Consider the following 25,650-nt stretch of genomic DNA (forward strand, 5'->3'; position numbering starts at 1 on the left):
TTCGAAAGGACCTTAATGCCACTGATATTTTATTAAGTAAGCAGTGTCAGAAGTAATAAAATACACTTACTGGTTTCGGCATTTTCCTTCTCTTTTTGTCACCCTCTTTAAAAATTCTTCACTTTTATGAATTCTGTTCTTCTGTTAAAGAAAAGAAAGCATAATTGATCTATTATCTTTTTATATAGTAATATTTTTGCTTAACAATATAATTTGTATAAAGAAAACTTTAAACTAACATTTTAAAATGTTACAATTAACATGGAGCTTATTTTATTCTAATTTTCAATGTCTTCTATTATTCACATTCTTTTAAAATACTTATATCTGTGATTTAAAACAGCACACATCTCAAATAACATAGTATAAAGCATCTCAATCATCAACTAAAAGTTTTAATTTAATTACAGACAACACATAGCAAAGGAAAGATTACTAAGGGCCAAATGCTTTCTCTTTCTGAGTCAAGTCTGCCCCTATACCCAGACTGGTAGAGAAGAGGGACGGCAAAGAAGAGAACAGATAGATTCAGATTCTAAAGAAATGAATTCAGGAACACTTCTCAACCTTTCTTCTGTACTGCCAAAGACAAAAAAGTAAATACTGATTAATGTAAACTACAAAAAGATAACTTTTTAAAGAAAATTATTTTTCCTCCTTGAAAATTTAAAAGTCCAAGTAGAGACAAATAACATTAAGAGTAACTTTTTCACCTAAGGTAGATAAAACAGCCATAGTCTGCACACTAGTAATCTGCATGCTACTCATCAGCAAGCTAATGGTCTTCACGGAAATACAGAATTGTCCTGAAGACCAATGTTAAATTATATATTCTCACGCTCAGGCAAAAGAAGTAAATCTTAATCCAGGAAAAACAATGGACTATTTCAGGGTAAATGTTCTCACAAACATCTAACAAAATTGGATTTTCCCCCTACAAACCTACCAAAAGATGTAACATTTTTAACCATTTAGTTGTCCAGAAAAAAATGATTATCATTCCAATTTGAAAACCTATAGTAAGAAATATATTAATTACCTGAAAATCAGCTTATATAAGTAATATCTTTGCCAAGAAATTTTATTCATTACACTATCAACTAAATTAATATAGAATTACTTTTGTATTTTAAAAATATATTATCAATTGCTTTTTAAGATACTATTATTAATAAAACTGAAAATTCTCCAAATTGAAATAAAAACAAAGGATCAAAGTAAGGTCGTTTCTCTAAATTTTAGCCAATCACATGTCAATGAACCTCTCCCCATACAGGGAACTGCATCAAGAGAAATTTCTCATCTAATACAATGGGCTATGAAATTCAGTTAGAAGTATTAAATTCCTCATTTCCTAACTCTTAGCTAGGAAATGATAGATAAATATTCCCTACCTACAATCACCTACCTTCATGAACCTACCTGTACTTTAGTCCTATCTTCCACTTCTAAATCCTCTTTTCACCCCTACTATCAAATTCATCTCAGGTCTTAAAACAGCCTCAAAAACCAACCTTTTACATCATTTATAAACTAGTAACTCCCAAATCTGTATCTCCAGACTTGCTTGGCTAACTTGGCTTGCTCAATACCTAAATGATACCTCAAATACAACATGGCTAAAACATGGCTTAAATCCCTACACCCCACAGTCAAATCTGCTTTTTCCGCAAGTTTTGGTGACATATTTCTATAAAGTTATTCATAGTATTCTCTCATGATTTTTTTTATATCTCTACTACATCTACAGTTATGATCCCCTTTTCATTCCTAATACTGTTAATATTTGCCTTAGCTTTTGCTTGATTAATCTTGCCAGAAGTTTGCTTCATTTATTGGTCTAAAAACCAGCTTTCAGTTTTGTTGATCTTCTTGTTTCTTTTATTTTTGTTTTGTTAATTTCTGTCCTTTTTCTCATCATTTTTCTTCTCATTAATTGGCTTTTACTCTGAGGCTCATATTCTAATCCCTGAAATTGAAAGTTTACCTAAGTAATTTCCAATCTTTTTTTCTAATAACATGCATTAAGGTCACAAACTAAAAATGTCCCACCATAAGGTAATTCCAAACATGAAATGATCTCCCTATTTTGCCAGTGAGACTATTTTCAAGTAATTATCATCTGATTATGTAAAATAATCTAAATTCCTCACACACCAGACATGAGCATCTATATCAAACTTCTGAATCACAGTAAATTTTCCAGATTACATAAAGTACTTTTTGAATCTATCACTAAAATTAACATTTTTATCCCAAGCCACAATTACCCATTTATAGAAAACATTAGTAGGACGTTATTTTTTCCTATTTGTATTGTTGGAATATATTTTAATATCCACAGTATAACTAGATGTGTTATTTTTAAGTGACTTAAAACCAGATCTCCTCTAGACTTCTTAGCCTCTTTTTTTCACTTAAATCACTTATCAGATGAGCTCCATGAGCTTTCCAAACTGACATGTAGTAAAGGCATTTCAGGTCAATGTGCCTTTCTTAAATAGTACTTCCATGCTCAAGAGAAAGAGAACATCTTGCAATGAGACAGTTCCTATGAAACAAATATAAATCTCCTTTTGGAGGGAATAATTTTGGGAAAAAATACCTTATATTTAAAACTCCAAAAAAAAAAAACTCCACTATTTTTCTAAGTATCACTTTAGTGGCTTCCCACATAGGTTTTTATATATATTTTCATTACTGTTTAGCTCTAGGTGTTTCAGTTTCCAATTATGATTTCTACTCACTGCTAATAAGTTTTAAATTTTCAAATAGAATGGTCAGAGGCCTGGGGGCAGAATGCTGTCTTTTTATTATTTATTTCTAAGTTTACTATATACTCTAGTCAAAGAATTCATTAAGATTTCCTTTATGCTTTGTGCTTGGTCAGTTTCATTTCTTTTTTTTTTTTGCGGTACACGGGCCTCTCACTGTTGTGGCCTCTCCCATTGTGGAGCACAGGCTCCGGACGTGCAGACTCAGCGGCCATGGCTCACGGGCCCAGCTGCTCCGCGGCATGTGGGATCTTCCCGGACCAGGGCACGAACACGTGTCCCCTGCATCGGCAGGTGGACTCTCAACCACTGAGCCACCAGGGAAGCCCTCATTTCTTTTTGATTTTCCCAGCTATAAATGAAAATAATGTATGTTTTGCGTCTGATAAGTTAGATCAAGCCAGAGTAAGTATTTAATGTTTTGTTTATAGCCTCTCTACTCTCAAAGTTTAGTCTAGTTAATCAAATAGAGAAAAAATGTATTGAATTTTCCCAACTCAGATTGTGGATGTTAATTTCTTCTTATAAATTGCCAGTTTTTAATTTATATGCTTTTAGGCTATGTTATTGAGAAAAGGTTTAGAATTATTATATCTAATGAATATTTCCTTTTTTCATTAAGTAGTAATTTAATTGCATATAGAATTCTAAAGTAACTGTTACTCCTTCAGCATTTGGAAGGTATTAGTTTTCTTCTGGCATCTGTTACTGATGAGGAGAAGTCTGCTGGCAATTTAACTAATTTCTCTGAGGTAATATGCCTTTTCTCTCTGCTTTCCTTTAAGATTTTGTGTGTGTGTATGTGTGTGTGTGTTCTTCAGATTTGCTTTTATTTATCTTGTTCAAGATTTGGTAAGCGTCCTTATTCTGAAGACTCATGCTTTTCTTAAATTCTGGAAAATTATTAGCCATTGTCTCTCCCATTCAGCAATTCTTATTAGATACATACTGGATATCTTATTCTCCAATCCATGCCTACTCTTTCACATTTTCCCTCTATTTACCTCTCTTCAACATTCCTCCACTCACTAATTCTCTGCAGGTGTTCTTAATGGTTTACCTGTGCACTAGTTTAAATTTTCAGTGATTATATATTTTAATTTCTAGAAATTCACTTTTGGTCTTTCAAAAAAAACTTTAACGCTATACTATTTTATAATTTGTACTGAATCCTACTTTTACTCCTATTTTATAATTTGTATTGAATCCTCCTTTTACCCCTATAATGTTTATGTCACTATAAAATTTTCTATTTCCAGTTCATTATGACTTATTTCTTTATGGAGTTGGTAATTTTGGACAGAAATCTCATGTCTCTAACCCACTCACTCCCCAGTGTGGGATTCCTGCAAGCCCTGAGCTGTCTATGTCTCCCTATAGAGGTATTTCAGGTTTGCTCCTATAAGCGTACAGTACCAGGAATTTTAATCGTCCTAGATCAATTTTTACATTACCTTCTTGATTTAGCATTCCATTACCATATCAGGCCCCATGACCACACCCTAGAGAAGTTAGCAGATACTCAAGAGAGCTTGCTCATGTACTGATCATTCTTGTTTGCTAAACCATTTGGCTGCTCTGCCCTTCCTGTGCCATCTCTCACTGGTAAGGAAGAACAAAGGGAAAAAGTGAACACTAACTGGATGCCAGACTATAAACTAAGTTACAGCACTCAAATTACAGAAAGAGTACTCATCAAACATAGGACCAGCTAGGCAGGTGAATAAGCATCATGTACGTCAGGTTTTGCAGAATTTCTTAAGTTTTGTATTACTCAAATACTGGAACTAAAAAAAGGTAGAGTTTTTTCCTTTTCCTTTAAGAAATATTTATCCTAGTTTTCTATATTAGAGTTATTTCAAGTTATACTCTATAGAAAAGGACCTTTCAAGCAAAATAATCCACATTAAAGTTTTAGGTTTAATATGAGTGCTCTGGTGAAAAGTACAAATATATCCCAGGCCAACATATACAAAACCAAGTTTATACACATTAAGCTTTTAAAATCTCCAACAAGACTAAATGATCTATATGAACTGTGGGGAAGTGAGGGGCCTAACAAAAAGCCTTTGCAAATAAGGATACGGTTGACTTCTAAAAGAAGCTTCTAAAAATGTGTATTTTCAGACCAGTGTTCTCTCCTAAATATACCACAAATAAATAAATATAAAACAAAGTAATCTGTACCAAGATGTTCTCAGCAGTACAAAGATATTATAACAGCCAATGATTAAAATCAAAATCACAATTAATGCTGAAATTATGTGATAACAAGGGGGACAAACTGTGTCAACATTTACATAAGGATAAGTGAAAAGTAAAAAAACAGGTACCCTTACAAAGGATATTTGGATATACAGAACTGAGCACTTAATACTAATCAGGGTCTTATTTTTGTTAAGTTACTAATTTTAAAAATCAGGTAAGAATTTTAAAAATATATTTCACTAAATTGTCTATATATCAGTTTATGCATAAGATCTCATGACATACATAAGAATTCTACCTTAAATTTTTTAGGATGAAGCTGTGTATAAATGTAGTTAAAACCTAAGTTTTTAGCCAATTTAGTGATCATTAAAAAATATTTATATCACGATAATATTATTTAACCTCAATAGTACATTTCTAGTCCTCCTTTGATTGTATTAGCATATTTTTTTCCTTAAAAATGGCATCTGTTAGTAGTAGAATGGACAATTTAATAAAATGTCACATGAGAAGCCAAGGTACCTAGATATATGTCCTGAGTTTGTACCTCTAACTGGTTCATCTTGAAAACTGTGTTTCGGTGCCTTCTTTTCTTCTCTAAAGAAATGACACCATATAATCACCTAAATCGCTGTATATCAAAGATGTATAATAAATATCAACTCTTCTCCCCTCTACCCTCATAATAAATAATTATTGAAACAAAATTTACTCCTTCCTCCCCACTCTTCCTAATTTTCTTAAAGTGGTCTTACCCTACCTCTTTTCCACACTGACTCCCACAGAACCAATGAAGCACAGTCACGGCAAGCAGTATTAAGAGATGCCACCAGCATATATATATCCCATTTCCAGAAAACGTATGAATACGTACTTAAACACAGTGCCACATTTCTCAGACGAAATATTCACATAAAACATTCTCTTTGTCCTTTAACTCTGAGGGTGACCCTTAAAACAGCCTCTTTTCTGCAGTACAATGGAAAAAACAGCCTCACGCTTAACACCTTGAGCTCTATTAGTCAGTGACACAACAACAGACTCTCCCCACCTGTCAGGTGGTAAAACAGGTGTTAAGTCTGTCCATACTGGGCCTACAGTGATGCTTCAATAATTTATACCAGGCTGCCTAATTTTACTCTTAAGAATTTCTTTTCCCCAAGCCTAACTGTACTTATTTTTCTGTCTTTTGAGACACCTTCTCTGAACATAATTGTGGTCTCTCTGCAGTCCTCTGCCAACTTCCTGTGGGTTTGGGAAGCAGGGTAACAAAGAGAAGTATAAACTGAATTAATAAGGTAATTCTGGCGGTCAAATTAACAAAATAATGGCATCTACAAAAAAAAGTTCTTAATCATTATTTTCCCCAACATGGGCCCCTCTGGTAAAGCCTATGAACCCCCTCCTAGAAAAGTATTTTTAAATGCACAAAATAAAATACACAATATTACATTAAAAAAAAAATCAATCATACTGAATTATAATATCAAAAATATAAAAAGCACAAATTTATAATACAGTAATATATATGCTTCTTTGTTAACCTTTAAATCACAATATCTACCAGTGTATCTAATAATTAAACTTTAAGTAATAATGAGTATTAAATGTCAATTTGAGATCTGCAATAACAGTTATTCATCATGAAAATACCTGCAATTTCTATTAGAAACAGTATCTGCTACTGCTGCCCACATTCGTAATGGAAGAAAACGTGTAAATAAAGATGCAATTTTTTCACTATTCAAGTTCACAGACCCACAGTTTTAAAACCTCGAATATACAAAGAACTATGCTTATTAAATTTTTTAGCTCTGTTAAGTACTGAATTTAATAGCAATAATAATGTACTTTTACCTATATAATGCCATGTGACTCCACAAGTGAAGCAGAGGACAAGAATTTTTAGTTCCATTTTGCAAAAAAGAAATAAGGCCAAAAGCAAGGATAAGGGTAGTAAATGGAATTATTTGTAGAATGCTCACTCTTCAGCCACTCTACCTACATTATCTAATCTTCCTAGTAACTGCCATTCCTCCCTCTGCCCAAGATAAGTATCACAATCCCTTGTTCTTCTAATTAAGGAAATTAAGATTCAGATAAGTCACTTGCCCAAATAAGGCTAGTCAACAAAGTCAGAGGTCCTTCTAAATTCAAGTCCTGTGCTCTTTTGGCTATCCTACTCTGCCTTCCTCTGACATCATTTTAGACAAGCTCATTCCAATTACCAGAGCTTTTCAAGAAGTTAAAGCTCTATCCTCTGTTGTTTTCAGGTCAAAAAGGCTACCTCTAAAGACTTGTTGTAAGTGCACATTAATACTGGTATAGTCACCTCTGTAAATTAATATCCTGTAAGGGTGACATGCAGTTCTAAATAAGGTATTAAGTGCTTGCTTTTGTAAGAACTGACTTTTGTTCAAGGAAATAAAATATTCAACTTTTTTTTTTTTTTTTTGCAGCACACGGGCCTCTCACTGTTGTGGCCTCTCCCGTTGCGGAGCACAGGCTCTGGACGCACAGGCTCAGCGGCCATGGCTCACGGGTCCAGCCTCTCCGCAGCATGTGGGATCTTCCCGGACCGGGGCACGAACCTGTGTCCCCTGCATCCGCAGGGGGACTCTCAACCACTGCGCCACCAGGGAAGCCCATATTCAACATTTAAAAGCAATACACACGTTACTGGAAATGCAAAGCAAATTTCCAGCACTTAAAACAAATATAAGGCACAAAGCAAAGTTTTACACTGAATTTAAATTCTTTTCTAAATGAATTTTGTAAATTTAAAAGAAACACCATACCTGTATTGCTTCCTAGGAGGGTATAAAAACAATACATTACCATTTGCAAAAATTAAGTTTAAATGCTAAAAGGTAAGAAAACTAAATCCAGTCCAATTTCTTCATCTTACAGTTAAGGAAACATCAAAAATTCATATAAGAAATGATTAAAAATGGAAAAACAAAGATAGGTTCATGTAAGTCACCTAGGTAGAAGGAAAGAAGAAAAGTCTCAAACTGACCTGAGGAATTCTCACAATTCTATATATGTTTTGAAACACTAGATACTACAGTAGCTTATTTTCAAAACAGAATAAAGTTAATATGTTTCTTAAATATCTTTAAAATTAGATATTTAACGATATTTCTTAAATATCTTTAAAATTAGATATGTTTCTTAAATATCTTTAAAATTAGATATTTAAAGATATTTCTTAAATATCTTTAAAACTAGATATCTTTAAAATTAGACAGTATTCGCTCATGCAGTCAATAAGGCTATATGGCAGTTCTATCATTAAGTTTCTAACTTTCGAGATATTCAATCCCCCTTTTGAGAAATTGGAATGGTGTCTGGCTCACAGTAAGGCCTCAGATGTTTGTTGATTTTTTTGGTAAATTAAGTTCATATATAATACTCACTTGATTATTATCAAGGGTAATACTTTCCTCTCATCTTTTACATTGTAAAGTGAGCAAACTAGAAAGCAATAGGCTATAAGAGACAGCAACCGTGAACGTGGTAGGGGGAAAAAAAAAAAAAAAAACTCCCAATGAGGTCTCCCAAATACAGGCCTTTATCGCCTCTACCTAAGTCTCTTTCAATAATCTCATTTAATTTGACAAGCAGGGCTCCCCTGGTGGCGCGGTGGTTGAGAGTCCGCCTGCCAATGCAGGGGACACGGGTTCGGGGCCCCGTCCGTCCTGGAGGATCTCACATGCCGCGGAGCGGCTGGGCCCGTGGGCCATGGCCGCTGAGCCTGCGCGTCCGGAGCCTGTGCTCCGCAACGGGAGAGGCCACAGCAGTGAGAGGCCCGCGTACCGTAAAAAATTAAAAAATTAAAAATAATAATTTGACAATCAAATTAAATTTAAAGGCCACCTAATTTGACACATTTAATAATATCTATAATTATCATGCTGCTTGATGATTAGATGTAAATAGTAAGCACTTTAGGTATACAGTCATCCCTTGGTATCCACAGGGGATTGGTTCCAGGACCCCTCTGCAGATACCAAAATCTAGGGATGCTCAAATCCCTTACACAAAATATATGTACATTTATATACATACATACATATATATAAATATAAAATATATTTGCATATAACCTACACACATCCTCTCATATACTTTAAATTATCTCTAGATTACTTACAATACCTAATACAATATAAATGCTATGTAAACAATCGTAAATACAATGTAAATGCTATGTAAATACTTGCCAGCATGTGGCAAATTCAAGTTTTACTTTTCAGAACTTTCTGGAATTTTTTTTCCAAATATTTTCAATCCAAGGTTGGCAGAACCCACAGATGTGGCGTGTCAACTGTATATACCAACTTTGCTTAATAACCAAACTAGGTTTTTATAGTTTCCTTAAGTCTAGATTCTAGAGACAGCTTAAATATCAAGAGCGCTCATGATGTCTAACAAAGTTTAGTCCATCCCACACACTCAATAAAAGTCAAAGGGTGATTAGATTCAATTAACCATGGCTGAGATTTCCTATGTCCCCATTCTCCCTTTTATTAATGGTCCCTCTATTATACTCGTACCCACATCATTCTGAGTACTAACAGGATTTTCAGTTACAATTTAATTTATCAAAAGGTTATTAGTTAATTTACAGAAACAACAAGAAGTTTTGGGTTTTTTTTGAAGTACAAAACAAGAAACACCCAGAATTCACATCACAGAAGACTATGCTTACAACACTGTTACACTGAATATGAACTCCAGTTTATACACACAAAGAGCACTTAAGCAAAAACAGTTTATGGTATACAAAATGGCACAAGTATATTCCCATTAGAGTGTGACGTTCTCATTATCTTACTGAACAAATGCAAAGAATATCTGGCATATGATTATAAATGTCTGAATGTCTGAATAATACCTTAAAGCAGGGGTCAGCAAATATTTTCTGTAAAGGGCCAGGTTAAGTAAACGTTTTAGGTTTTGTGGCCCATACAGCCTCTGTTTCAACTACTCTGTTGTTGTAGCACAACAGCAATCATAGATAATATGTAAACCAATGAGCCATCATGTATTCACATAAAACTTTGTTTACAAAAAAGGTAGTAGGCTGAATGTGGCCTTCAAACCAGTTTGCTGAACTCTTCTCCAAATGGTTAACAGTAAAGAGAATATCATTTTCAAATAAATCAACTTTACTAGAACCCAAAAGTTTCTTATTTCAAATGTATGTAAATTATGTAGAAAAGCAGAAAAGGAACCAGTGTTACTAGAGCATCCTATTCATATGCATAGCGTATTTACATATATAACTAGCCTCTATAAAATGTACTTTAGAATTCTTCTAAAAGGTAACTGATACTGAAATAGGAAAAAAATAACTTTGTGAATTTGCAAGAGTTTCTATACATACTGGTTATTCAAAGAAAAAAAAAAAAAACCTATACAATTACTAACCTGAAAGAACCTCTCTCTTCCAGGAAGTTAAAGCTAGGGTTCACCATTAAATGGAACAAAGAAACAAAGAACTGAATCATATGGACCATATTTCCTTTCCAAACAGTTCCCAGGTAAAAAGCTACATATATAATAGGGACATTTCACTACCCAAAATCATAAACCCTTTTTTAAAGGACACCACTTTTCAGTGTCAGTTATATACCATACCCTAGAAGAAAAAAAAAAAGTGAATTCATCTTCAATCATTAATCAAGAAAATTTGCACATGTACATGAACACTTGAGATTACCAGAAATTCCATTTTTATTTCATTCAAATGATGAAAATCCGAGAAATACTAATTACTTAATGCTCAACACAGTAATAAACACCCTTTCAATGTTTGTTACAAAATAATCTTATTTTTAAAGACTTTAAAATTTCAAATAAGGGATATATATAAAGTATATGTTTACCCTTGCATAAATATTGGCATTTTCTATATACTACAAGGAATAGCTAATAGCAATTACCTCTGAAAAACAGAGACCCAGACTGGGAGAGGTGGTGGGGGGAGGGTTCTGGGAAGCTGGGGAGAACTTTTACTTTTTCCTTAACATCTTTCTGGGTTTTTTTAACTTTGTCATAAAATTTATTAGTTTTATAGTCTTTAAAAATGGTTTAAAATATGTTCATTATAAATTAATATTGAAAAATATACCAGGAACTAATATAAACAGTAAAGGCAGGATTCTTCTGAAAGAGGCTAGAAATTCTGGAACTCTCTGGGGTCAGACTGACCATTTCTATCACGCAACAGGTGAGGATATACTTGCTGCATAAGTTAGGGAAGTTCCCTGAAGGCCTTTTAACACCATGAGGTTTAAAATAACCTTGTAAAGCTGGAGTCTATAGCAACCCAATCCAGTTCCACTAAATCCAGTACCCCAAGGATAATATCAGGGTCGTGAGAAGTGCCCACTAGCTCCTGGTCTGCAGGAGGTCCAAGTCATCCAAGAAAGGGTGACTTCCTCAACTTCCCAGATTCACAGCAATAGCACGATATGATATTAACTCTACCCTATCAAGTATGTTCACCAACATGGCTACCTTCACAATCTTAATAGAACACATTTTTTTAGGCTTTGGTCTTTGGGAAATATTGGTTAAAATTTGCCATTTTTAAATTGTACAAGTTGAACTGAATCAAGTTAAAAATGGAAGAAAAAACAAGACTCCCATCATCATTCAAGATTTTAGGCTCCATTGTATTAGACTGTAAACAGATTACATTAGAAGATTGAGAACTGAAATTAAGATAAAAGTACATAAAGACTTTCATTTCAACTGCCTGCCAAAGATAAAAATGAATAATAAAATCCAATTCTGCTCTTGGGAATAGTGAAGCAAAAAAAGAAGAAATAAGCCTTGTTCTCTCCCTGAGACTGAGTTTTAACAAAAGAGAGAAAGAACAGCAGAATCTGTCATTTCTCACCGCCACAGAAAAAAGGGTATCAGTTTAATTTCCAGTTAATACAAATGTCCAAAACAAAGGACAGACTAAACATACTTTCCCCACGCTGAAATTAATTACATTTAACTTCTGAGCCTCTCCTACATGCTCTGCCATGCTTGGGAATACAGGAGTGAACAAAACAATGTATAATCCACTAGGGCAAGAATTTAACATTCCTAAATGCCACAAATTTTGTCTCATTTAAATAAAACTGTAAAGAATTCCAATGTATGTCTATTCATTCCTCACTAATAATGTACTGTTTATTAAATCCCATCATATATTAAAAAAAGTGGTTTAGCAAAATAAACAAAGTCAGTGCAATCAACTTTACAGGATACCATTAACTTCAAAATGTTTTATTCAATACATTTTACCACATTTGAGGTAATTAGTCTCTGGAAGATAAAGCCCACTGGTTAAAGTAATGTAATACTGAAAATTTTTTTTTTTAAATGCAATCCTGAATATTAGTCTCTCTTCTTAAATCCATCGATAATAATGCTGTTATGGCAAATGGATTAAGCCATTATTTATCCAGCAAAATGAACGGGGCAATTGTTCATTCAGAGCTCCGTCCGAAATATAAAAGAGTATTTAGTGTTCTAAAAAATGTATGCTCCATAAACAATAGACTGCAATGTCTAAGTCCAAGTGCTCGTTTATCAAATAAATTCTTATTATCTTGGGTTTTTACATTTACATCATGCCCGTCTTAGTGCCACACAACTCATTAAAATGTCTTCTACACAAATCTCAACTGTATTTTAAAATGTATCTTTGATGAAGTTGACTTTTAACCTATTTCCAGCCTCATTAATAACCACTCCTTAATGGTAAAGAACGCTAAATACATGTCGTGAATGGTTAAAGAACCATGCCACATCTGTATAAAAAGTGAAGTGCTCTATTTAAACTGCAATAATGCAGTGCCCCTCACCCCCGCTTTCAAAGTTAGCCCAGGAATTAAGTTTACAACCCTTTAAAGGAAGGGGGGACTGTAATGTCTTCAACTAGTCTACTGGGGTCTAAGATACTAAACTGGGCTGCCTCAAAGGCCGAAGAAAGTTATGGGGCTCGGAGGCCGCCTTCAGCAGTAGAAGCAGCAGGTAGAGCCGGGGCCAGAACTGCGGCCCTCGCCGCGCGGGTGCGGGTGGCTGAGGGCGGTTCGCGCCCCAAACCCCGTAATGCAACATCCCTTTGCCACCAGGGCGGAACACACGTTCTCTAGTAATTCAACACCCTTACTTTCAAACTGGAGGCCGGGGAGAAGAAGTTGTAAAAAATTCCTTCCCTACATGGCAAAACGTAATTTTTCCTAGGCTTAAATCTGTATTCTCAAACTGCCTAGAAGGGACGAGCCAGGCCGAGCCCGGGGCCGCACCAGATCGGCGGGAACCCGACCGAGCTCGAGGCGGAGGGGGTCCGGGGCGGACGCTGAAGGCGGACCCACGCCCGAAGGGAGGAGAAGCGCGCACCGGCGTGTTCAGGCCGCAGCCACGACTCGGGCAGAGCCTCGCGGCTCCCGCGGCCCCGGATGCGGCCTGGCCAGCCGGGCTGTTAGGGCAGCGACACCGCGGCCCTCGCGGCGCGGCCGCCGGACAGCACTGGGCCCCGAAACTTCTCGCCGCCACCTCAGCGTCTCCGGCGAAGCCCGGGAACGGGAGTGGGGGAAGGTAGGGCGCCGGCGGCTTACCCCGAGAGTGGGCGGCTCCTTCCCGCCCTGCGTGTGGCCGGGGCGCTGCGCGGCGGCGCCGGGTGTCGCGGCTGCGGCAAGAAGGTAGAGGCGGTGGAGGGAGCGATGAGCCGCGAGAGACGAGAGGCGCCGCCGCCACCGCAGACAGCTCCGCAATATGGCTGCCTGGCGGCTCCTCGGGGGAAAGGCGGGGCTGCCCCACGCCCCCCGCCTCCCCCTGCCGGCCGGCCGGCCTCGCGCTGCGTCCCGAGCAGCAACGCCGCAGTCGCCGCCGCCGCCGCCGCCGCCGCCGCCAGACCTCCCACGCCCCGCCCCCGCCCCTCCCAGCCCCGCGGGCTCGCGGCCGCCAGCCGCGCGGAGCGTCGCCTGGGGTCCCCGTCCCGGGCGGGGACGCGCGAGGGCGGGGCTGCGGCTCCAGAGCCCCGAGGGAAAGAGGGAGAGCGCGGGGGTGGGGGACTCCTTCCGGGGAGGACTGAGCTTGAGCTAAGCCCGATGCTCAGGGAAGAAGAGCCGCCCAACCCGGAGCTAGGAGTGGGCCCGCCGCCGCCCCTCGATGGGCGGAAACTTGAAACTCCCGCTGGTGCCAGAAAACTCACCGAGGGCGTTTCTATCGCCCCCAAGGAGGAGTTCTTCCCCGAGGGAATCCAGAACCGAGTCGAGCGTGTTACTTGGCTGTTCAGCTTGAAAATCCTGGACCTGGAGAGAGAAAAAGACCTGCCTTAGAGGAATTTATGCATGCAATAAAGAACTTTACATTATTTTTGCAGAATTTACCCAACTAGAAAAACTTGCTTTTTCAGGGGCAATTTTTAAACCGCCACCGAAACCTCAATGGATATGGCCCCAATCAAGAGTGCACATTTTTATCCAGGCAAGGATATTTGATAAATCTTTATTATCTCTGGCATTCTTCTGCAGTTGGAAGAAGTCGGTTAAAAGGAAAATGTTGGAAGTGGGACCCCAAAGAGCAGCCAAACCTAAATTATCCTAGACTTTGTGAAAGTTAGGCATTTGATCATGGTGTGACTCTAGCCCACTGACTTTAGTGGTCGGGACTAGATAGACTTCTGGTTCTGTCATCTACTTCCAAGCCCCTGTTATTTTCTGCTGGGATTCAAAGAGCAAAACTTGCTCTGAGTATAGAAACAGAAAGTGCACAAAATCAGATTCGCCGAGCTTGCTCTGTTTGCAGTGCTTTATATACTTTTTATTAATAAACTTTAGATTCAAATAAAACCTCACGAGTGTATTTAACTTCTATAGAACAAATAATTCATATACTTCCTGCCTTAGCATTTGCCTTCCCTGAGACAATAGCTTTTCCAGGAACTCTCTCCCCTGATTACTTTCACTAAATTTACTCTTTAGTGAGTTTCCACCATTGCCCTTTGAGACCTCTCTGAACAATTAAAAGCCCCAAGAGTTAACTCAAAGGCCTTTAGATTCCTCAAGAATGGGAACCAGGTGTGTACTTTTTTTTTAACTATAAGATTACTCCCTGACCTTCTCCCTGGGGTGCAAGAATTATCCAGGTGATTGTCCAGCCTTCCACAACAGGCTGCGTGGATAAAGAGTCAAAGTATTGTGTGAATTCCTAGATAGTACACTAATCAAATATACTTTTGCAACAGAAAATGAAGCATTCATTATCGTTTGTCACATGCCAGGCACTGGTGTGAAATGCTTTACGTGACTATTTCTTTTAATAATTACAACAACCCTGAGTTTGGGGTAAATATTATTATTGACCTTTTTAAAAAACCGATGAATAAAGAGAGCCTCAAAGGAGTTAAGTAGGGACATCCCTGTTGGCACACTGGTTAAGAATCTGCCTGCCAGTGCAGGGGACACAGGTTTGAGCCCTGGTCTGGGAAGTGTGCCACGACTACTGAGCCTGAGCTCTAGAGCCCGCGAGCCACAACTACTGAAGCCCACGTGCCTAGAGCCCATGCTCCGCAACAGGTGAAGCCACCGCAATGAGAAGCCCGGGAACCGCAACAAAGAGTAGCCCCTGCTTGCCGCAACTAGAGAAAGACCACGGGCAGCAACAAAGACCCAACACAGCCAAAATAAATAAATTTATTTTAAAAAAAGGAGTTAAGTAATCTGCTTGATGTATTATAACACAGCTAGGAAGTTGCAGAGCTGTGACCAAACCCAGTATTATTTGACTCCAAAGCCTTGATTTTATCCTATACTCTTCAACAGCAAGCAGACCAAAAATTGTAATACTTCAGTCAGCTATCATATTAGTAAACATTTAAGTAAAGGATAATATTCAGTGCTGGTGAGATTAAAAGGGTGCTTCCAGACATTGTGAGTGGGAGTGTAAACTGAAACAACCTATTTAGAAACAGTTTGGTGCTGTGATTCAACCTAAAAAAAATTCATACTCTGTATCTGAGATTTTATCTGAATGAAATAATCTGAAATAGAGCAAAAGTTTTGTTCATAAGGTGTATGTCACAATATTATTTATAAGATGCAAAAATAAAGATTATGGAAACTAAATGTCTTAAAAGTAACCATAAGTACTTTGTAGCATTTTAGGTAACAATTTAAAAAGTATAGTATTAAGTGAAGAAAAACCCCACAAGTTATGAAACTAACCATGTAGTATGATCACATCTATGTTTAAAAACAACAAAACAAAACTATGAAGTGTTAGAAAAAAGGAAAAATTGAAACCCAGAGTTGTCTCAGGATGATGTTTCTATGGGCACCCCTCCCCCCCCGCCCCTTATTCTATTCTTCAGTATTTTCTGTATTACTTTTGCAGTGGAAAATATATATATATAAGGCTTAATTGAAATTTTTATTTCTCAGTTTAATTCCAACACTTCAGATTTTAAGGGGTAAAATCACATTTGCTAAAACTACTTTTTTTTAGAAAAAATCTGATGAACAATCTATTACTAAGTCTTCCATGCTAGAATCCTGCTCTACTCCACCACAATATATTGGCTAATTCTGAATTCTGGGATTCCGATGATTAGTTATAAAGCATTTGTCTCACTAGCACGTATAAGTCTTTCTTAAAAATGAAGAAAATTCAGTTTTGCAAGTACGGTTTATAAATGGAAGTTTTTTTGTTTTTTTTTTATCTAGAACTAACATTGAGTTCCAGGCCTTTACTAGTTTGAATAACACTTGTTCGTCTCCCTCTAGATTCAGTAATGGGAAAGGCAAACAAACAATGCTGTGTAATATGCACCATAATAAAGATAAACACATTATTGTCAAGGAGACAGAAGAGAGGGTAATTAACTCTGCCTAGAGAAGAGAAAGATAAGCAGAGAAGGGGAGAGTAAAGGAATGAGTAGAAGTTCCCTAAAAGAAGTGAGGGGAAAGGCAATTAGCTTGGGAGACACAGTGGAAAGATGGCATTGATGTTTAGACATAAGAATATTTACAAACAGAGACTTCAGAAAGGTAAATTGAGGTCCGTTCGAGTTCAGAATTTGTCCTTCCTCCTTGAAGAAATAGGAGTCCGTAACAGGTATTCTTTTTTTGTTTGTTTGTTTTTAGTTTGTTTGTTGGTTTGTTGGCCATGCCATGCAGCTTGTGGGATCTTGGTTCCCAGACTAGGGATCGAACCTGGGCCCTAGGCAGTGAAAACACAGAGTCCTAACCACTAGACCACCAGGGAATTTCCATAATAGGTATTAAGAAGAGGAATAATGTGATCTGATTTATGTTAGCAAAGTAACTGGCAGCCGTGTGGATTGCTTGGGAGAGAGGTTCAATGACAGTGAAAGTGGATGTTGAGATTCTGAGGGATGCCTTATGTAGACAGTTTTGCCTCTAGCACAGGAGGATGAGGGTCTGAACTTGGGAGGTTTATGAGGATGAAAAAGAGGAAATAGAATCTTTCAAAAGATTTGAGAAGTAAGAGAAAAGGAGAAGTGAAAATGTTTTCAGGGTTTCTGATGGGTACCATTAAGATAAATGCGGATTGTAAAAAAAGTAGAACTGAGAGATGAAGATAATTAGGCAGGTTAGGAAGATGCTGACTTTTAAGTGTCTACGGGCACTCTAGGACTCAGTAACTGGAAATATATGAACTATAAGTACAGCAAATGAGATATCCAATAAATACTTGTTAAAGAAATGAACATAGATAACATGCTAAAATAGGCCTTTCATTTCCAACTATTTCTTTGGAAAATATAGTTTCGTTCAAACCAAGGATTTTACTACAGTTTAGAATTAAATTAATCTGGAGCACCATAACATACTAAAATATTTTTCCATCAAAAAGTTTTATTCACAGGAATTCCCTGGTGGCATAGTGGTTAAGAATCCTCTTGCCAAGGCAGGGGACATGAGTTTCCCTGGTCCAGGAAGATCCCACATGCCGCAGAGCAACTAAGCCCGTGTGCCACAACTACTGAGCCTGCTCTGTAGAGCCTGCGAGCCACAACTACTGAGCCCACGTGCCACAACTACTGAAGCATCTGTGCCCGTGCTCCACAACAAGAGAAGCCACCTCAATGAGAAGCCTGCACACCGCAAGGAAGAGTAGCGCCCGCTCACCACAACTGGAGAAAGCCCACGTGCAGCAACAAAGACCCAACACAGCCAAATTAATTAATTAATTAATTTAAAAATGTATTCACTATTTTTTAAAAGCTACAGCAATGTAAAATCACTATTTTTAAAACCTATACATAGAAAAAATACAAATGTGAATCTTCTGTTGTAAACTGTGGTATTTCATACTATTCACATTATCTTGCATATTTAAGTACATATTCACAATGTGTTCACCAATATAACAGACCTCAGTAAAAACAGGCAAAGTAAATAAAACTATCTTATCACCTGCTTTGTATACCTAGTAAGCCATACAAATTTAACTGCTGATATAAGCTATAAAATTTCAGTACAGTCAATAGAGGTTTCATGTCCAATGTACCCAAACTAAGAGTCAAGAAACCACAGGTGGATTCCTACCTTTACTCTCTCCCTATCTAAGATTAAATTACATAGGTACATAATTCATAATGTGATCACAGATATGAGCATGTAGTCTTCAACAAAGACAAGGTAAAAGTTATTGCTTAATCCTCTCTGCTTAGGTAATAAAGCCAATTTAGTTCATGATAAACAGCAATAACATTTCAGAGGTAAGTAATAAATGGAGTGGAAAGTGTCCAAGTGAGGAAATCTATAACCTTGGCTTTATTCCCAATTCCTACCAACAAGTTGCTAAGTGACCTTGAAAGAGCCAATGGACTAGTCTGTACTTTACTTGCAAACAATGTTAAAAGAGGGAGAATGTTATATACACCTTTTGGGCCTGTCCCAGAGATTGTTTTAAGGCATTGTAGATTTTCAGAACTAGACAAGGAGCTCAAAAAGCACTAAATCCCCTCCCCAGTATTACTGTGAAATGGCCAATCCATCCCATCAGCAGTGGTTTCCTGCCACTGACTATGTGAGATTCTAGGAACATCTTTTTCTTTTTTTCTTTTTCTTTTTTTTAATGGACTCAGTTTTCTCATCTACTAAATAAGGGAGCTGGATTAGACAGACAATCTGTAAGCTTTCTTCAAGCTCTAAAATCCTTCATTTCTGACTGTGATTCACATATAAAATATTTGATTCTCATACATAACAATGAGTAATTTCTAGAATTCATTATGTATTTTACAACATAAAGCATTTACATGGAGGATCACTTACCATGATATTTCACAATTTTTGACTCAAACATCCATTAGTTTATGACCCATTAAGCTTTGTACATTGTTAGACTTTCCTTGCCTCATTACAGAGCTATAAATAAATAAATGATAAATATTCGCCCTGAACTTAGCATTGAGTATTCTAGGTAGCTGTTTTCTAGTTTATAACACAGTAGTTTTATTTTAATTTAAACCTATACAACAGTGTTATTTACTGTCAAGGAAAGGTACCCAGCACTTTGCAAAGTGTCAAGATTTAAACTTTTCTGTGGTAGTTTTCAAATATAACCACAAATTATTTGATACCCATCAAGAGATGGGGCCTAATTTCCCTTCCCAGGAATGTGGGCTGAACTTAGTGACTTGCTTCTAACCAAAGAATAAAGTGGAATTGATGGCATGTGACTTCCAAGACTACATTATAAAAGGCACTGCAGCTTCATTCTGGCTGGTTCTGTGTGGGATCACTTGCTTTGGGGCAAACCAGACACCATGTGATGAGGACACTCAAGCAGCCTTGTGGAGAGGTCCATGCGGTGAGAAATGGAGCCTCCTGCCAGGATCCCATGAGGAAGTAAGGGCTTCTGCTTACAGCCCTGTGAGTGAGCCACTGTGGGAGCAGATGAATCTTCGAGCCCCAGTCAGGCCTTCAGATGACTGTAGCTACTACTGACATTCTGAATGCCACCACCTGAGAGACCCTGAGCAAGAACCACCAGCTAAGCTGCTCCTGAATCTCTGACCCCAGAAATGGTGAGATAATGTCTGTTGTTTTGAGTCACTGAAGTTTGGGATAATTTTTTTGATCAACAACAGATAACTAATGTATTTACCTATAAGGAATTTCTACTCTAATTAGGCCACTCCTTGTTTTCAAAAAATGATTGAATTACATAACACAATCACACAATTTTACAGTAGAACTGGACAGGACTTTAAAGTTTGCCTCTTATTTTGCAGAAACAGAAATTAAGATCTGCAGAGTTTGTCTCGCTCAAGTCTGGTGTGCTTCCATTATTCCCTATCTCCGCTAGAAACGCAGGAGCCATCCTAACACTTTCCTTCACCTCCTTCATACCCAGCCTGTTACTATTTAATCCTGTCGCTTTTACCTCCTCTTGTGTCTGTCCACCTTTTTATATCTATCCCACTCCCAATCGGGTCACACAACAGTTATCTCTTCTGGACTCCAGCAGTAGCCCCCTAACTGGTCTTCTCACATCTACTTGTGCCTCCTACAATTAGTTCTCGGTACTGAATCCAGAGTTAATTTGTTGAAAAAATTATGATTATCTCACTTCTTCCCATCTCCCTGCCCCTCCCGACCCCACACTCATTTGTTGATTCCTATTGCCGGTCATTGGTTTGCACTTGTTCTCTGAGCTCAAGCCACTCTGGCCTATAATTCCTAGAATATGCCTGATGTCCCACCCAGGGTACTGAGACTTTGCATACACAGTTCCTTCTGCCCCATTCACCTAGTTGACACCTAACCATCTTTTAGATGTCCATCACAATCAAGCCTGTACTGACCACCCTACTACCCTGGTCCAATCTCCACGTAACTTTTCTTCACAGTGTTTAATAGCAGGTACATTGTTAACACGTAGATTTTTTTCAAACTTGACGTCTGTCCTCTTAAACTACCAGTCTAAAAATGTAGATACAATGTCAATTTCTTTTTACTCTTGTATCCTAGCACTTAGCATGATGTGCAGAACATTATAAGGTGGCCAAGAAATATTTGTTGAATGAATGAATGAAATCACCCAAGAAGTTAGTGTGGGACTAAAATCCAGGTTTCCTGACTCCAAGGTTTAATGTTATTTACAACACCTGCTGCTCTCAATTTGATGTATTCAACTCTAAGTACCAATACAATACATTTATTAAGTGCAAAGAAAATCATTGACATTCTTCAAATATTGTTTTTGGCAACACTAGTGATATACAATATCTAGGCATAGTTACTGTATTATAATGACAAAGCTGTCATGTAGACTTATTTACTTTGTGACTTTGCCACTTATTTCCTGAAATACAACTGTGATGGTTAATTTTATGTGTTAACTTGAAGTCTAGATAGCTGGTAAAATAATTGTTTCTAGGTGTGTCTCTGAGCATGTTTCTGGAAGAGGTTAACATTTGATTGGATAGACTGAGTGAAGAGATCTGCCCTCACCAATGTGGGTGAATCATCCAATCCATTGGGGGTCCAAATAGAACAAAAAGGTGAGTGAAGGGTGAAACCTCTCTCTCTCTTTTTTTTTTTTAGCTGGAGGTGCATCTTCTGCTCTTGGATGTCGCAGCTCCTGGTTCTCAGGCTTTTAGATTCTGGGACTTTTGCCAGCAGTCCCCTGGTCCCCAGGCTTTCAGACTCAGACCATACTACAACACTGGGTTTCCTGGCTCTCCAGGTGGCAGATCGTGGGAATTCTTCATCTCCATAATCACATGTGAGCCAATTCCTATTAAAAAAAAAAAAAACTCCTCTTATACATATCTCTATATATCCTATTGGTTCTGTTTCTCTGAGAACGTTGAGTGAGCAATACAACAACCATTACTTAAAATAACTAAAACACAACTTGTACTATAAATTGCTTTACACAATATGAAATTTATTAAGTTAGTAATTGAATGTATGAATACTTTTTTTACACAAGAAGCTAACATACAATATAAGTTTAATGATTACAGAAAAGTTGGAGAGACTGTCTGAATCAGAGTTGGCTATTGCTGATAAATATCTAGCTGTTATGATAACTATGTGTGAAGAAAAGGGACAAACTCTAGGCCCTCTGCAAATCCACTTAAGTCCTTGATCTAGTCCAATTATTAGTCTCTGGAGTGCTTTTCAAGTCACTGCGTTGTGCCTCTGTTCCCTTCCTCAAGACTCCTTCTATAGGCATTGTAGTGACCTGATTCCAAAAAAGGGTACCTAGTGTGGCACTGAAGCATTGAGGTAGTGACCACTCGACACTCTGACCGACTCTCAGTTGTAGGGTAAACATGATGGCTTCCAGGGTGCAGGTACAGGGCATTATGTAAGTTCTTCATGGGAAACATAACAGAATGACATTCCCAACTAGTGAAGGACCTTTGGTTCAAAATTATGGTGTAACTAATTTGGAATTTGAAAAATGTCCCCCACCCCACCCCCGTGGAAATGATTTTGAAGGGTGGTTCAGTTCTGAAGCTAGTCTGCAGAAGCTTATTAAAATGTAATGTAACTGGACCCACAGTAATGTGCAACCAACTGAGGTTTGTAATCATGTTTCCATTGGAATGTATATTGGAGTTTCAACTTGAGATGAAAAAAACATATCCCTTTTTTGACAGATTGAAATTCATTCATTCATTTATTTAATCTGTCACTCAATCACTGAACATTTATTTAGCATTGGCTATGATGCAGGCTCTGTTCTAGGTGCTGGGAACCCAAGATTAACAAGACTACTTTGCCCCCGAGAAAGTCAGTCTACTGGAAGGGGTAATGTCAAAGCAGAAAATTACAAAATAATTTGAAAATTACTCTAGCTAAGCCCTCTTCCCAGGCTTATATATTCATTTCCCGCTTAACATCGCTACTTGGCACTCAGGAATCTCTCAAACTCAACATGCCCAGAGCTGAACCCATCATCTTCTTCATTAAACTTCCTTTTCCTCTTTCCCTTCCCCCTCCTCCTCCCTCTTTTCCTCTTCCTCCTTCTGTATATGTTCATCTCAATTTGTGAAACCATCTTCCGATGAGACATCCATCATAGAAGCCTGAGAATAATCCTGAATTCATTCAACCCCCACATTCCATCAGTCATCAAGTCTTACTAACATTATCTCTTAAAGAGTCTTCTAGCCCACTCTTCCTCTCTAACTCTGCTACCTACCACTGTCTGAATCCAGGATACTGGCAAGCCTCCTAACTAAAATCCCAGACTAGGGTTCTTTCTCAAACATATCCTTCATAGAGTGCTATTTCTCACGTTTTCTAACTAGAGAGCTTAGCACAGGGCCTGACCCACAGTAAGTTCTATTGTAATTAATGTCATGTATTCATGCAGATGAGAAGCATTGACAGGCCAGGTTTCTGAATGGGTAGCATTCTATTTGTTTTATGTTAGTCTGGAATGTCAACATTCTGGTGACTCAAAGGTGATCGGGTCACTGGATATCTGGCTTATATAATCTAAATTTGCGAGAGGTAGTATAATGTAACGGTAAAAATTTTGGCCTTTGAATCCAGTGCTGCCATGTAAGGAATATAAAATGACACTTGATGTTATTTTTTCTTCCTTTTTCTTTTTTTTATTCCAAAGAAAGTCAATTTTCTACTGTACCAGTTAGGATTAAGCTCAGCAGAAACTGACTAAAAGCCCCAAATAACAGTGGTTTTGAAAAGATAGAAACTTCTCTCTTAAAATGATATCCAGGTAGGCATTCTAAAGCTGATGTGGTGTCTTCCCAATCACCAGGAGCTCCAACCGCAGCCTTGTTATCTTCATGCTCCACCATCTTCAACATGTGGCTTCCAACTCATGGCAAAAGATGGCTGCCCCAGCTCCAGCCATCATATTTACATTAAAGCCACGAGGAAAGGAGAAAGCCATTCCCATTCTTTTAAAGGGATTTTCCAAAGTGTATGTGTGTGTGCATCTTATTAGATTTTATTATATACATTACATATTATTATAATGTAATATATGTTATTATTATTATATTTATATATAAATAATAATATTCATTGGTCAGAACTTAGTCATATGACCAAGTATAGCTGCAAGAGAAGTTGCATACTACAGGGTTTACTCTGGGCAACCATGTATTTAGCTACAAATTAAAAATACTATCTTATATAAAGGAAGTAACAATGGATATGATAAGTGTCTTAACATGGGTTCCCCAGAAAGCAGAGGCTGAGACAAAGTGAATGGGCTCCCATTTACCACGGAGGACAAAGCCAGGAGATAAGGAGTGAAAAGAGGGTGAGTGAGGCAGGGAAGGAGGGAGAGCCAATGTCAGAGTCCTTATTGAATTGGCCATCACTTTGTATCAAGCATAACTAACCACTTGATCTTATATGGTAGCCCTCAGAGAGGAGTGTGAATGACCACATCTCAGAACAGTGTGTCGAGGTGAGAAAGAAGGAGAAATTCAACCTCTGGTTCCTATCTCCTGTCATCTGAGATTCATCCCATCAGGTATTAACCTCCTTGCAATTCCAGCTGTTTGCCTGCATGCTGTATGGGTCCCAAGACATCTCATGCTTCAGCATCAATAGTGGAGCTTCAGCAAGAGAGTCAGTAGGCGTGTGCATGGGCATGAGGGGAATCATCATCACACGGCATCTGCATAAAGTCAGAGTGCATGCAGAGCTGGTACTGCAGCAAGAGCTGGGGCCAAACAAGAAGTCGAAACCCTGGAGACAAATGAGACTGACAGATCTCAAGGGGCATCTGATGCAACAAACATCCAACAGTCTCTCTGCCCCACTACTTTAAATTGGGGTTAACCTCTCACTGACAAAGCCAGTAAGTCCCTGGTACACATGCCCCAAAATGAGATACTTACACAACTGAATTTGTAACAACAATAACATTTAGCAACCACCTGCTCTAGACCAGGTAGTCTGCTAAGAGGTTCGTATGTACTATTTCATTGAATCCTCACAACAAACCCAGATGGAAAGTATTATTCTTTTTCTTTTACTATTTTTTTTTGCTCTTAATTTTCTATATGAGGAAATGAATGGACATATTAACATAGCTAGTAATAGCATATTAACATAGCTAGTAACATAGCTAGTAATTACTAACATAGCTAGTAATTAACATAGCTAGTAATAATTACATAGCTAGTAGCTAGAAACATAGCTACTAACATAGCTAGTAATCACCCAAGGCTTATTTGGGTGATCTCCTGAGGCAGGGCTTCTCTGAGGCAGAGCATTAATAATGAGAAAGTTGCAAAATCAGTGAGGGATTAAAAGAACATATTTTCAGGAAAGGAAACTTTATGATCTTAAAACACATGTCAGTATCTGATAGAAAAAAAACTAATGATTTTTTCTTCTGTGCTGTAGAGTACCTCCATCTATTCCTACCCAGAAACTAGCAGTGCCTTTGGTAGCAAAGTTCCCTGCTAGTGATAATTCCTGAGGACATGTCTCCTCTCCAGGCCTGGCCCTTTATTCATCCTTTTCTCCCAGATGATCCAAGTCTGACCATAGCTTTCTTCTGGCATCACCCCTCATTCCCCAGCCTGAATTTTCTTCCCTCTTTGACTCTGAAAACAATATAATTGTTTATTTCCTCCCTTCCTTGTCTATATGCCAGCAAATGACTCAGA

General features: G+C 37.9%; 1 protein-coding gene across 4 annotated transcripts in view; it reads right to left on the reverse strand.

Moving 5' to 3' along the window:
- The window catches only part of RDX (radixin), a 102,192-nt gene extending 88,310 nt beyond the window's left edge, over positions 1-13,882 (reverse strand). For 2 of the 4 annotated variants that reach the window (XM_060304021.1, XM_060304020.1), the window contains exons 1-2: positions 13,616-13,882; positions 71-141 (exon numbers count right to left, since the gene is read on the reverse strand). In XM_060304021.1, coding sequence (XP_060160004.1) covers positions 71-82 — 12 coding nt within the window. In that variant the 5' untranslated portion in view covers positions 83-141; positions 13,616-13,882. The remainder of the gene's footprint in view (positions 1-70; positions 142-13,615) is intronic. The other 2 variants (XM_030836545.3, XM_030836535.3) reach the window with 1 other exon arrangement.
- Between the last annotated feature and the right edge of the window lie 11,768 nt (positions 13,883-25,650).

This window comes from Globicephala melas, chromosome 8 (assembly GCF_963455315.2).
Source record: "Globicephala melas chromosome 8, mGloMel1.2, whole genome shotgun sequence".
Lineage (NCBI taxonomy): Eukaryota > Metazoa > Chordata > Mammalia > Artiodactyla > Delphinidae > Globicephala > Globicephala melas.